Raw genomic sequence first — 14,204 nt, forward strand, 5'->3', positions numbered from 1 at the left:
ATTTGTCAACTCGTTTTCTCTTGATTTGGAAGTGGCTTTTCTAATTGCCACCTTTCTAAATGTTTTTGCTGATTTGAAACCATTACCTACCATCCAGACCAATCTGAACCCTTCCAATCACCTGTGGCTTGGCAAAACAAAATAAAACAAAAGTCCAAAATTGCCTGCTACGTGAGTAAGTGCTTGTCCTTTCTCTTTTTTTGTAGCTGAGCCGAGCTACAGTACATGACCCTGAGACTGGAAAATTGACCACAGCACAGTACAGAGTATCTAAGAGGTAAGGGAGTAATGGAGAGAACTTTAGTCATATTTGGACCATTTTCTTTATTGAAAATCTAATTTTCATAAAACTCATGATATGGTTTCAGAGACCTAGGCTGTTAGGCATAGGTGTTTGATGACAACCACACCTGAATTTTCATGATGGACTAATAAACAAACATGGTTATGGGGAAATTAATAGAGATTTATTAAATTTCAAAATCCTTCCCTGGCCAATGTGGCTCAGTTGGTTGAAGCGTTAAAAGGTTTCGGGTTCAATTCCCCATCAGGGCACATACCCAGGTTGCAGTTCAATTCCAGTCCTGGTGCATAAGAGAGACAACCGATGGATGTTTCGCTCTTTCCTTCCCTCCCTCCCCTTTCCTTTTTCCTTTTCCTTTTCTTTTCCTTTCCCTTTCCCTTTCCCTTTCCCTTTCCCTTTTCCTTCCCTTCCTTCTTTCTCTATCTTTCTCTCTAAAATCAATAATAAAAACAACAACACCCTGCTGTGACTCCCCAAACCCTGCCAGCTAAGTGAAGTTGTATTCTCATATTGAAGGGGGTTCCCAAAGGCTCTTCATGGAACAAGGCCTAACTTGGTCTGTATAGTAAAGCAGGGGTTTAAACATCTCTGGGTAACCCAGTAGCTGTAGGTATTAAGAAAGTAAATGCCTTTAAAGATTATATAACAAATCATTTGCAAATCCATTGGTTTTAAATTCTTTCACTTTAACAATGTTTAAAGAGAATCTACCAAAGTCTAGATCACTGAAATAATTTTTAATAATAGATAACTGTAACTTATGTATTTAAGGTAAAAGGAGCTCACAGAATGAGTTATATTATTCCAACAGAACTCCTTTTCCACCTACTTAAGTATGTTAATAAGGTTTCTTAAATATCATAAAAATGAAAGTAGAAATATAATTGAGCTGAATTCAGTCTCATTCTAGCAACAAGTAATATTTATCCACAGGTACAATACCTAATTGGCAATTACAAAATAAGCCCAATCCATCTCAATAGGAACTTCCTATATAATAAAGAGCTACTATGCTAATGGTCGTGACGCCCTCACGCCGTAACGACCATTCAGCAGGAGGTCGTGTGTGCCGCAGGGCAGAGCTGCTGCGTTGCTCCAGAGATGGGGCAGAAGCGGGAGGCACCTGGAGGAGGCGGGACCATCCCGTGGCAGGGAGGGCAGGGGTGAGAGCCCGTAGTTCCCTCCTCACCAGCCCTTAGCTACCCACCGCTTGCACTCAGCATGCCACCGCCTACCTGCCAGGGGAAGGAGCACAGTGTGTGCGCTGCCAGGAAGTGGCGCTCAAAACTCCAGAGTAGGCGGGAGGCTTCCACACACTCCTCCAGTGCCATGACAGGGCGGAGCCGCCACATTGCTCCGGAGACGGGGCGGAAGTGGGGAGGCACCGGAGGAGGCGGGACCAGCCCGAGGTGACTCGTGGGACCGAGGGTGGGGCTTGAAGCAGCTAGAGAAGGCTGGAGGGGTTGGGGGCAGGGCCAGGAGCGCTCAAGCTCTGGGTGGAGAGGTTAGGGTGTCAAGGTGGGGCAGCGTGCGGGTGAGTGGGGCTGCACAATTTCACACACCGGGTCACTAGTTTTAATATATTTTTTTTGTATTTGATAATGACTGTTTAACTGTGTTATTTAGATTAACTGTATTACCAATAATTATAAGTCATTCCAGAAGACATTTTTAATACTTAGGCCTTTATGTTATAGATTTATACTTTATCAATTTGCATATATATTTTTGTAGAGAAGTTCTATGTAATAAAAGTATAATATGCAAATCAACCAAATGGCAGAATGACCAGTCAACGCGGGGTGGACCAGCGAGCAAGCAGCGCCAGGCCAGCTAAGGCGCGTGCTAGTGGGCAGAGGGAGGGGATGGTGATGGGATGTGGCGGCAGCCAGCTGCCACAGAGGGGTGATGGGGGGTGGCCTGCTCGCCGGTCGGTGCTGTCCCCTGATCGGCCCATCTGGTAGCCTCCCGCAGAGGGAGGCCAGACTGAGGCTTAGGCCCTCTCCAGGAGCAGGCTTAAGCTGTCAGTTGGACATCCCCTGAGGACTCCTAGACTGTGAGAGGGCACAGGCTGGGCTGAGGGACCTCCCCCCAAGTGCACGAATTTTCGTGCACTGGGCCTCTAGTAATATGATAAAAAACTTTTAGGCATAGAAATATATCACTCTAGGACAGGGCTTCTCAACTTCAGCACTACTGGTATATTGGATCAGATAATTCTTTGTATTGGAGGCTGTCCTGAGCTTTGTAGGATGTTGAACAGCATCTCTATCTTGTACCCACTCGATGCCAGTAACACCCTTCACCCCAGTTGTGACAATCAACAATGTCTCCAGACACTGTCCCCTGGTAGGCAAAATCTCCACCACCATCCCCCAGGACTCCACCTCTCCACCCTATTGAGAACCACTGTTCTAGGATAAGAATGGAATTAAAATGAAAGTCCAAGGGAAAAATGATGTAAAATTGTTAAGTATTACAAATCACTTTATTCATGTATTTTTAAAAATATGTATATGTTTTTTATTGATTTGAGAGAGGAAGGGAGAGGGGGAGAGAGAGAGAGAGAGAGAGAGAGAAACATCAGTGATGAGAGAGAATCACTGATTGGCTGCCTCCTGTGCACCCATTACTGGGGATTGAGCCCACAACATGGACACATGCCCTTGATCAGAATTGAACCCAGGACCCTTCCGTCCACAGGCCGATGCTTTATCCACTAAGCCAAACTGGCTAGGGCTATTAATGTATTTTTTTTTAAGTGGATGATGGAGGGCATCAAATCATTATGGTAGAGTCTATTGGATATATTAAAATCATCATTTTTCAGAAATTACCACTATTTTCATCCTTTGAAACTATTATTTTAAAAAATTTTAGTTGTCAACTAGAAAATTGTACAAAAGAGTACATAGATTTTAAAAACTATTTTAGGAGGTACTCAAATGAAAAGGATTTGAATATTACTGCTGTAAGTCACAGCAAAAGTACTAGGAAGGCTAGAGGGATTGTGTTGATATGTTTCCTTATTCTTTTGGGGCAGAGCTATATGTTCTTCATATATTAACTTTCATCATCCCCACAAACGTATCCTGGTTTCTTGACTGTCTGCTCTATACTACTGCCTTCGCCCTTATCCCAGTTAGAAGACATAATTAAAATTTTCTATAATATTATTTTGATTTAGGAGCACTAATAGATGATAAGGATTTGCAGAAACTAATTTGTAGTATGTGTCATGTCTAAAAAAATTAGTCTCATCTATTTTTGAAAATAGTAACTTAAGCCATTACATATTTTCTCAGAGATTACTGCGTGGTTTTTAGGCATTTTTACTGTCATAAAGGTTATAAATATCCAAATTCTCCAGATTTGGATGCTTTTAGGAAGCATATGAACCAAAATTTAATGAATTTAGTGTTTTGGAAGTCATTTTTCATATATTCAGTGCACCTTTTGAAGAAATATCCAGCCCACAGTGTCATTGGACTCTTACCAACAAGTCAGTGTAAATTATTCTTGGAAAGGTGACCTACAAGCATTTTTTCATTGAGAACTAAGTATTTCTAAACATTTTAAAATTATTTTTTAAATATTCTAATTTTATAGCTCTGAGAAGCAATTTTATTAAGTTTTTGAGAAAGGCACAACCATACTTCATATTATATATAGCAGCAGAAAATACTTAGTGAGTAGCATTAGAAGACTGAGTAACACCAGAATTAATTCCCCCAGTCTTGGCAAATTATACAAAGTATGTGAGTATTTCTGTTTAAAACATCCTAGTTAAAAGGGAATTCCATAGCACAGTGATTTTATCTTTACTCTTAGGAAAACACTTTTTTTAAAAATTAAATCTTTATTGTTCAGATTATTACAGTTGTTCCTCTTTTTTTCCCCCATAGTTCCCCTCCACCCAGTTCCCACCCCACCCTCTGCCCATACCCCCCCGCCGTCCTCATCCATAGGTATACGATTTTTGTCCAGTCTCTTCCCACACCCCCCACACCCCTCTCTCCCCCGCCCCGAGAATAGTCAATCCACTCCCTTTCTATGCCCCTGATTCTATAATAGTCACCAGTTTATTCTGTTCATCAGATTATTTATTCACTTGCTTTTTAGATTCACTTGTTGATAGATGTGTATTTGTTGTTCATAATTTGTACCTTTACCTTTTTCTTCTCTTCTTAAAGGATACCTTTCAGCATTTCATATAATACTGGTTTGGTGGTGATGAACTCCTTTAGCTTTTTCTTATCTGTGAAGCTCTTTATCTGACCTTCAATTCTGAATGATAGCTTTGCTAGATAAAGTAATCTTGGTTGTAGGTTCTTGCTATTCATCACTTTGAATATTTCTTGCCACTCCCTTCTGGCCTGCATAGTTTCTATTGAGAAATCAGCTGACAGTCGTATGAGTACTCCCTTGTAGGTAACTGACTTTCCTTCTCTTGCTGCTTTTAAGATTCTCTCTTTGTCTTTTGCTCTTGGCATTTTAATTATGATGTGTCTTGGTGTGATCCTCTTTGGATTCTTTTTGTTTGGGGTTCTCTGCACTTCCTGGACTTGTAAGTCTATTTCTTTCACCAGGTAGGGGAAGTTTTCTGTCATTATTTCTTCAAATAGGTTTTCAATATCTTGCTCTCTCTCTTCTTCTGGCACCCCCATAATTCAGATGTTGGTACTCTTGAAGTTGTCCCAGAGGCTCCTTACACTATCTTCATATTTTTGGATTCTTTTTTCTTTTTGTTTTTCTGGTTGGGTGTTTTTTGCTTCTTTGTATTTCAAGTCTTTGACTTGATTCTTGCAATCCTCTAGTCTGCTGTTGAAACTCTCTATAATATTCTTTATTTCAGTTAGTGTATGCTTAATTTCTAGTTTGTCCTTTTTCATATCCTCGAAGGTCTCACTAGATTTCTTGAGGGTCTCACTAAATTTATCGGTGGTTTCTAGAAAATTCTTGAAAAACCTTACAAGTATGGTTTTGAACTCTATATCCAGTAGTTTGTTTTCCTCCATTTCTGTCATTTGTGTCCTGTTTCTTTGTCTCCGCATTTTGGCTGCTTCCCTGTGTTGATAGAGTGGCTTTCTGTGCTAGGTGTCCTATAGGACCCAGGGGCTCAGCCTCCCCAGTTACCTGAGGTGGACACTCTTGGTGCACCCCTTTGTGGGCTTTGTGCCCAGTCTTGTTGTAGTTAAGCCTTGATTGTTGTAGGTACCACTGGGAGGAATTGACCTCCAGGCCAATTGGCTGTGAGAATCAGCTGTGTCTGCAGTGGGAGAACTTCTGTGCTGTAGACACTCTTCTGGGGCAAGACTTGCTTCAGTGGGGCTTTGGTGCTCACTGAGTCTGCCCCCTGAGTGTGTCCCTTATGGATCTGAGGAGTTGTAATCTGGATGGTCCCACTCTAACCACTGGGTATACTGGCTCTTGGATCTCTAAGGAGGTGCTAATTTAGCCTCTGCCTGAGGCTACCCAGCAGGAGCTGTGGAGAGATCTGCAGATTCCTCTTCTTTGTTTGGGGTTTGGAGGTGCCCAGATGAGGCCGAGCTGTGAAGCAATGCAAGCTGCTGTGGGGCCTTGGGCCTTCTTTTGGAAGTTCTGGGTCTCTCTGACCCAGCTGCAGTTTGTTAGGTAATTTTCAGATTGCAGAGGGTCAGGGCATTCATATGCAAAAGCCTCTGTGCACAGCTTGGGTGGGGTGGGGTCTCGGGATCAACAGGGTGGAGCAAGCAGTTATGGCAGCTCCTCAGTCCTACCCTAAGAGGCTCTATATCTCAGTGTCCCGGTAATCGCTGCAAGCACCTCTGAGAGAAAGCTGCCCTCAAGTTCCGCCCAATGCCAGAGAGTCCAGTTTCTCCCAGTATGAGTCTGGGTCCCCAGAGACTCGCCTGGAACTGGAGTTCAGAGCAGTCTGGAGCTTGAGACTCCCTCCCGATTGAAAAAGACACCCATGTCCTCAGTTGCCAGCCCTTTCCACGTGCGCCTCCGTACCTCTGCACTTTACTTCCACACTGCACCTCCTCTGAGTCTCAGTGTGCTTTTCTCTTTCCTTCTAGTTGTAGAATTTCCACTCAGCCAGCCTTCCTGTGGTTCTGGATGATGTCCGTTTTGTCTTTTAGTTGTATTTTTGAAGTTGTTGTGCGAGGCAGCAATTTCCAGTGTTTACCTATGCCGCTATCTTGGTTCTCTGTCGGGAAAACACTTTTAAAAATAAAATATATGCCCAGCCAGTGTGGCTCAATGGTTGAGCGTTGGCCCATGAACCAGGAAGTCATGGTTCAATTTCTGGTTAGGGCACATGCCCGGGTTGCAGGTTTGATCCCCCGTAGCGGGTGTACAGGAGGCAGCCAATCATTTATTCTTTCTCATCATTGATGTTTCTATCCCTCTCTCTACCCTTCCTCTCTCTGAAGTAAGTAAAAACATTTAAAAAATAAAATACATGTTGAAAGAGTTTTACCTATTTTTTTTTTTTGGATATATTTTATTGATTTTTTACAGAGAGGAAGGGAGAGGGATAGAGAGTTAGAAACATCGATGAGAGAGAAACATCGATCAGCTGCCTCCTGCACATCTCCCACCGGGGATGTGCCCGCAACCCAGGTACATGCCCTTGACCGGAATCGAACCCAGGACCTTTCAGTCCGCAGGCCGACGCTCTATCCACTGAGCCAAACCGGTTTCGGCGAGAGTCTTACCTATTAAAGAGGATTTTACTCCATAAGATGTCCAATACAATTCATATTTTAACAAAGAAAAAAGATTTTACTATTTTGGGGATTTAATAGCTATGTTGAGATATTTTCTAACCATCACTGTAAATCTGAATTTTGAAGATTCCTACAAGCGAAATAAGTGAGTGTTTTATGTTTCCTTCATAAATTAAACCTCTGAAAAAGGCATCTAAATGCAAAGTAAAAGAATTTGTGTATTGATGTTAATTAATCTCTCTTGTACTGGGAACATCTGTATTTTGAAAGGGTCAGAAGGGAATTTAAAATATCCATATTTTGAGAAATTTCTAAGTGATTACGTCACCTTCTCTGGAAGTAAAAACATGTTCCAGTGTACTAGCAAATAGATTTTTTTGAGGGGAAAAGTATGTGTGGAAATCCATTACTCTTTAAAAACCGTAAAGTTTTTATTTACTTTAGTGATTGACTATGAACTTTTAGCATACCATCTCTGTCTTTGCCAATATTTAAAAAAAACCCTAAATATTTACTACAGCTATTTAATGGAGGAGCTAATAATTTTGGCTAAATCAGAGGAATGGAATTTAGTATTTTGAAAGGTAAGCATTCAGTTATGTGTACCGAAAAGACAGTTGAACTATGAGCTCATAAAATCCAGTTAGAGTAATATAAATGAGATATGCAAATAAATAATCTAATTTGTGTGGTAGTAAAAGCTTCTTTGTTTCTGTTGGGTTATTCTTGGAAGTGGTCCTTTTTTTACACTGGAGTACAGATTTTCTACAGTAAGATACTGTATTGTGCTTGAAATTTAATTTACCCATGTTAATAAGGAACAAGTACAGTATAAAAGTATATTAATATTTTTACAATATCGAGACAGATAAATAGCTTTGAATGGTTTCAGTTTTTTAAAAATTGGAATAACTTTTTTTTATTTTTTTTTATTGTTTTATTGCTTAAAGTATTACAGAGTATTACATATGTCTCCTTTTTTTCCCCGCCCTTAACAATCCCCCGGCCTCCCCTACCCCCCAGTGTCTTATGTCCATTGGTTATGCTTATATACATGCATACAAGTCCTTCGGTTGATCTCTTACCGCCCCCCCTCCCGCCCCTCAACCCTCCCCGGCTTTCCTGCTGTAATTTGACAGTCTGTTTGAGGCAGCTCTGCCTCTGTATCTATTTTTGTTCATAAGTTTATAATGGTCTTTATTATCCATGAGTGAGTGAGATTATGTGGTGTTTTTCCTTCATTGACTGGCTTATTTCACTTAGCATAATGCTCTCCAGTTCCATCCATGCCGTTGCAAATGGTAAGAGTTCCTTCTTTTTTACAGCAGTATAGTATTCCATCGTGTAGATGTACCACAGTTTTCTAATCCATTCATCTACTGATGGGCACTTGGGCAGTTTCCAGATCTTAGCTATGGTGAATTGTGCTGCTATGAACATGTGGGTGCATATATCCTTTCTGATTGGTGTTTCTGGTTTCTTGGGATATATTCCTAGAAGTGAGATCACAGGGTCAAATGGGAGTTCCATTTTTAGTTTTTTGAGGAAACTCCATACTGTTCTCCACAGTGGCTGCACCAGTCTGCATTCCCACCAGCAGTGCACGAGGGTTCCTTTTTCTCCACATCCTCTCCAGCACTTGTCGTTTGTGGATTTGTTGATGATAGCCATTCTGACAGGTGTGAGATGGTACCTCATTGTTGTTTTGATTTGCATCTCTCGGATGATTAGTGACTTTGAGCAAGTTTTCATATGTCTCTTGGCTTTCTGACTGTCCTCTTTTGAAAGGTGTCTATTTAGGTCCTTTGCCCATTTTTTGATTGGATTGTTTATCTTCCTTTTGTTAAGTTGTATGAGTTCCCTATAAATTTTGGAGATTAGGCCCTTATCAGATATGACGTTGGCAAATATGTTTTCCCACGCAGTGGGCTTTCTTGTTTTGTTGATGGTTTCTTTTGCTGTGCAGAAGCTTTTTATTTTGATGTAGTCCCATTTGTTTATTTTCTCTTTAGTTTCCAATTCCCTAGGAGCTGTATCGGTGAAGAAATTGCTTCGGCATATGTCTGAGATTTTGTTGCCTTTGGATTCTTCTAGTATTTTTATGATTTCCCGTCGTACATATAAGTCCTTTATCCATTTTGAGTTTATATTTGTGTATGGTGTAAGTTGGTGGTCTAGTTTCATTTTCTTGCATGTATCTGTCCAATTTTCCCAACACCATTTATTGAAGAGACTATCTTGACTCCATTGTATGTTCTTGCCTCCTTTGTCAAATATTAATTGAGCATATTTGTTCGGGCCGATTTCTGAGCTCTCTATTCTATTCCATTGATCTATATGTCTGTTCTTGTGCCAGTACCAGGCAGTTTTGAGAACAGTGGCTTTGTAATACAGCTTGATATCTGGTATTGAGATCCCACCTACTTTGTTCTTTCTCAGGATCGCTGCAGCTATTTGGGGTCTTTTTTTATTCCAGATGAATTTTTGGAGAGTTCATTCTAGGCCTGTGAAATACGCCGTTGGTATTTTAATGGGAAGTGCGTTGAATTTATAGATTGCTTTGGGTAGTATGGACATTTTAATGATGTTGATTCTACCAATCCAAGAACATGGCATGTTCTTCCATCTGTTTATGTCTTCCTCTATCTCTTTTTTCAACGTCCTGTAGTTTTCTGAGTAGAGGTCTTTTACCTCCTTAGTTAAGTTTATTCCTAGGTAGCTTAATTTTTTTGGTGTGATGGTAAATGGGATTGTTTTTTTAGTCTCTCTTTCTGTAGGTTACTATTGGTGTATAGAAATGCCATAGATTTCTTGGCGTTAATTTTGTATCCTGCTACATTGCTGAATTCATTTATTAAGTCTAATAGTTTTTTGATGGAGTCCTTAGGGTTTTGTATGTGTAATATCATGTCATCTGCAAATAAGGACAGTTTTACTTCTTCTTTTCCAATTTGGATGCCTTTTATTTCTTCTTCTTGTCTAATTGCAATGGCTAATACTTCCAGTACTATGTTGAACAGGAGTGGTGAGAGTGGGCATCCCTGTCTTGTTTCTGTTCTTAGGGGAAATGGTGTTAGTTTTTGTCCATTGAGTATCATGTTGGCTGTGGGTTTGTCATATATGGCTTTTATTATGTTGAGGTATGATCCTTCTATTCCCACCTTGCTGAGAGTTTTTATCAAACATGGGTGTTGGATTTTGTCAAATGCTTTTTCTGCATCAATTGATATGACTGTGGTTTTTTTCTTTCAACTTGTTTATGTGATGTATCACGTTTATTGATTTGTGGATATTGTACCATCCTTGCATCCCTGGGATAAATCCTACTTGGTCATGGTGTATGATCTTTCTGATGTACTGCTGGATCCGATTTGCTAAGATTTTGTTGAGGATTTTGGCATCTATGTTAATGAGGGATATTGGCCTGTAATTCTCTTTCATTGTGTTGTCTTTACCTGGTTTTGGTATTAGGGTGATGCTGGCTTCATAGAATGAGCTTGGAAGTGTTCCTTCCTCTTGGATTTTTTGTAGTAGTCTGAGGAGGATAGGTTTTAGTTCTTCCTTGAATGTTTGGTAAAACTCCCCTGTGAAGCTGTCTGGTCCTGGGCTTTTGTTTGCTGGAAGCTTTTTGATGACTGCTTCAATTTCTTCCGTAGTTATTGGCCTGTTGAGATTTTTAGATTCTTCCTGATTGAGTTTTGGAATGTTGTATTTTTCTAGGAATTTGTCCATTTCCTCCAGGTTGTCTAATTTGTTGGAGTAGAGTTGTCCATAGTATTGTTTAACAATCATTTGTATTTCTGTGGGGTCTGTTGTTATTTTGCCTCTATCATTTCTGATTTTGTTTATTTGGGTCCTCTCTCTTTGCTTCTTGGTGAGCCTGGCTAGAGGTTTGTCAATCTTGTTTATCCTTTCAAAGAACCAGCTCTTGGTTTCATTGATTTTATGTATTTTTTTTTGGTCTCTATGTCATTTATTTCTGCTCTAATCTTTATTATCTCCTTCCTTCTGCTCACTCTGGGCTTTTCTTGTTGCTCTCTTTCTAATTCTTTGAGTTGTAGAGTTAGATGATTGACTACCATTTTTTCTTGTTTTTTGAGATAGGCCTGTAGAGCTATAAACTTCCCTCTGAGGATTGCTTTCATTGTGTCCCATAGGTTTTGGATTGTTGTGTTTTCATTGTCATTAGTTTCCAGGATGTTTTTAATTTCTTCTTTGATCTCATTGGTAACCCAATCAATATTTAATAACATGCTATTCAGCTTCCAAGTGTTTGAGTATTTTGGGTTGTTTTTATTGTAGTTTATTTCTAATATTATGCCCTTGTGGTCTGAGAAGATGCTTGGTATGATTTCAGTCTTCTTGAAATTGGGGAGACTTTGTTTGTGACCCAGTATGTGGTCTATTTTTGAATATGTCCCATGAGCCCTTGAGAAGAATGTATATTCTGTGGCTTTGGGGTGAAGTGTTCTGAAGATGTCAATTAAGTCCATCTGATCTAGTGAGTCATTTAGGATTGCTATTTCTTTGCTGATTGTTTGTCTAGAGGATTTATCCAGTGATGTCAATGGTGTATTAAAGTCCCCTACTATGATTGTATTGTTGTCGATCTCTCCTTTGATATCTTCCAGGAGTTTTTTTTTATGTATTTGGGTGCTCCTGCATTGGGTGCATATATGTTTATCAGGGTTATATCTTCTTGTTGTATTGATCCCTTTAGTATTTGAAGTGGCCTTCCTTATCTCTTGTTATGACCTTCACTTTGAGGTCTATTTTGTCCGACATAAGTATTGCTACCCCTGCTTTTTTTTCATTTCCAGTTGCCTGAAAGATATTTTTCCATCCCTTCACTTTCAGTCTGTGTGAGTCCCTTCTTCTGAGGTGGGTCTCTTGTAGACAGCAAATGTATGGGTCATGTTTTTTTTTATCCATTCAGCCACTCGATGTCTTTTGGTTGGAACATTTAGTCCGTTTACGTTTACAGTTATTATTGAAAGGTACTTGTTTGTAGCCATTTCTTTTTTTGTGTGGCTGTTTTCTTTCTGAGCTTTTTATTTCTTCTTTTTACACCAGTCCCTTTAGCATTTCTTGCATTGCTGGCTTGGTCGTGATAAACTCCCTTAGCCTTTTTTTGTCTGTGAAGCTTCTTATTTCCCCTTCAATTTTGAATGATAGCCTTGCTGGATAGAGTATTCTTGGATTCAGTCCTTTGCATTGCATCACTTTGTAAATTTCTGTCCATTCTTTTCTGGCCTGATGTGTTTCTGTTGAGAAATCATTTGATAATCTAATAGGAGATCCCTTGAATGTAATTTTCCGTCTCTTCTTGCAGCCTTTAAGATTCTCTCTTTGTCCTGAACATTTGCCATGGTAATTATGATGTGTCTTGGTGTGGGTCTTTTCGGGTTCACCTTGTTTGGGACTCTTTGTGCTTGTGTGATTTTTTTCTTCCCCACCTCTGGGAAGTTTTCTGATATTATTTCTTCAAATAGGTTTTCTAACCCTTGTTCCTCTTTCTGTTGTTCTGGTACCCCTATTATTCGTATGTTTTTTCATTTCATGTTGTCCCATAGCTCCCTTAGGCTCTCCTCCTGTCTTTTAATTTTTTTCTCCAATTGCTGTTCAGTTTGGGTGTGTTTTGTTTCCCTGTCTTCTAATTCGCGAATTCGGTCCTCCGCTTCTCCTAGTCTACTGTTGAAACTTTCAATGGTGTTTTTTATTGCAGCTATATCACTTTTCATTTCTTCTTGGTTCTTACATAATTTATTTATTTTTTCATCTGTTTCTTCTTGCTTCTTGCATAAGTTGTTGATTTTTTCCTCCATCCGGTTTATGCACTCTGGGACCCTTAATCTGAATTCTTTTTCTGTCATGTTGCATGCCTCTGTATCACTTAGCTGCTTTTCTGGCGAGTCCTCCTTTTCTTTCCTTTGGGGGTTTTTTGTCTACCCATGTTTGATCGTATCACCATATCTAGATGTTGAGTCATTCAGTGGCTGCTCCTTGGGTGGCAGTGGCTCCTCGGGCTGTGGTTGCTCCTCGGGTGGTTGTGGTAGCAGCTGCTCCTCAGTTGGTAGCAGCTCCTCTAGTGGGTGCTGTTCACAGTTGTGGTGACTCCTCTGGCTGGTGGGGGGAGGCTTCACACACAGCTGCTGTTCTCAGACAGAGGGTGTGGTGATCAGGAGGCTGCTGTTCCTTGGATGGGGGCGGGCTACACAAGCAGCTGCTACTCCTTCGAATTGTTCTGGAATAACTTTTTAAAAAATATATATTTTATTGATTTTTTACACAGAGGAAGGGAGAGGGATAGAGAGTTAGAAATATCTATGAGAGAGGAACATCGATCAGCTGCCTCCTGCACACCCCCTACTGGGGATGTGCCCGCAACCAAGGTACATGCCCTTGACTGGAATCGAACCTGGGACGCTTCAGTCCGCAGCTGACACTCTATCCACTGAGCCAAATCAATTAGGGCTGGAATAACTTTTAACGACAGTATTAGACTCTATTGGGTTGATCAGTGCTTCTCAGATAACACAACTTGACTGATCTATAGTATTACTGTGTAATTGACCACTAATGTCAAAGGGACTAGTCTGGATGGTTAGCCTTTCATTGTTAACTGAAGCACTTAGAGACAAAAATTTGGCAAGTTTTGTCCTCTGTGGTGGCGTTTTACACCTCTGAGTGATTTTTTTGGGGGAAATCACATGGTGTGCTATATACCCGAAACTAATAAAAAACAATGAATGTAAACTGTAATTGAATGAATGAGTGAATGAATGAATGAATGAAGGTTTAAAAAATCATATAGTGGCCCTAGCCGGTCTGGCTCAGTGTATAGAGTGTTGGCCTGAGGATCAAAGGGTCCTGGGTTCGATTCCTGTTAAGGACATGTACCTTGGTTGCAGGCTCCTCCCCAGCCCAGACCCTGGTTGGGGTGCATGCAGGAGGCAACCAATTGATGTGTTTCTCTCACATCAATATTTCTCTCTGTCTTTCCCTTTCCCTTCCACTCTCTCTGAAAATCAATGGAAAAATATCCTCGGGTGAAGATTTTAAAAAAATTACATAGTGGTTTTGTTAGCTGATTGTGAAATGTTCATTTTTCATATCTGTTGACTTAAAAGAAGAAGATAGTGATAATATTCAAATTATATCACTCATATTTTCCTTTTGGGGGTTTT

The 14,204-nt window shown here is 40.3% G+C and overlaps 1 protein-coding gene across 5 annotated transcripts in view; it reads left to right on the forward strand.

Moving 5' to 3' along the window:
- P4HA1 (prolyl 4-hydroxylase subunit alpha 1) overlaps positions 1 to 14,204 on the forward strand; it is a 79,582-nt gene that overhangs the window by 41,926 nt on the left and 23,452 nt on the right. For 2 of the 5 annotated variants that reach the window (XM_006090268.3, XM_023755119.1), the window contains exon 9: positions 207 to 277. The exons of the other annotated variants lie outside the window; for them this stretch is intronic. In XM_006090268.3, the coding sequence (XP_006090330.1) occupies positions 207 to 277 (71 nt within the window). The remainder of the gene's footprint in view (positions 1 to 206; positions 278 to 14,204) is intronic. 5 annotated transcript variants of the gene reach the window in all.

The sequence above is a fragment of the Myotis lucifugus genome, unplaced genomic scaffold (assembly GCF_000147115.1).
Source record: "Myotis lucifugus unplaced genomic scaffold, Myoluc2.0 scaffold_69, whole genome shotgun sequence".
In the NCBI taxonomy this organism is placed as follows: Eukaryota; Metazoa; Chordata; class Mammalia; order Chiroptera; family Vespertilionidae; genus Myotis; species Myotis lucifugus.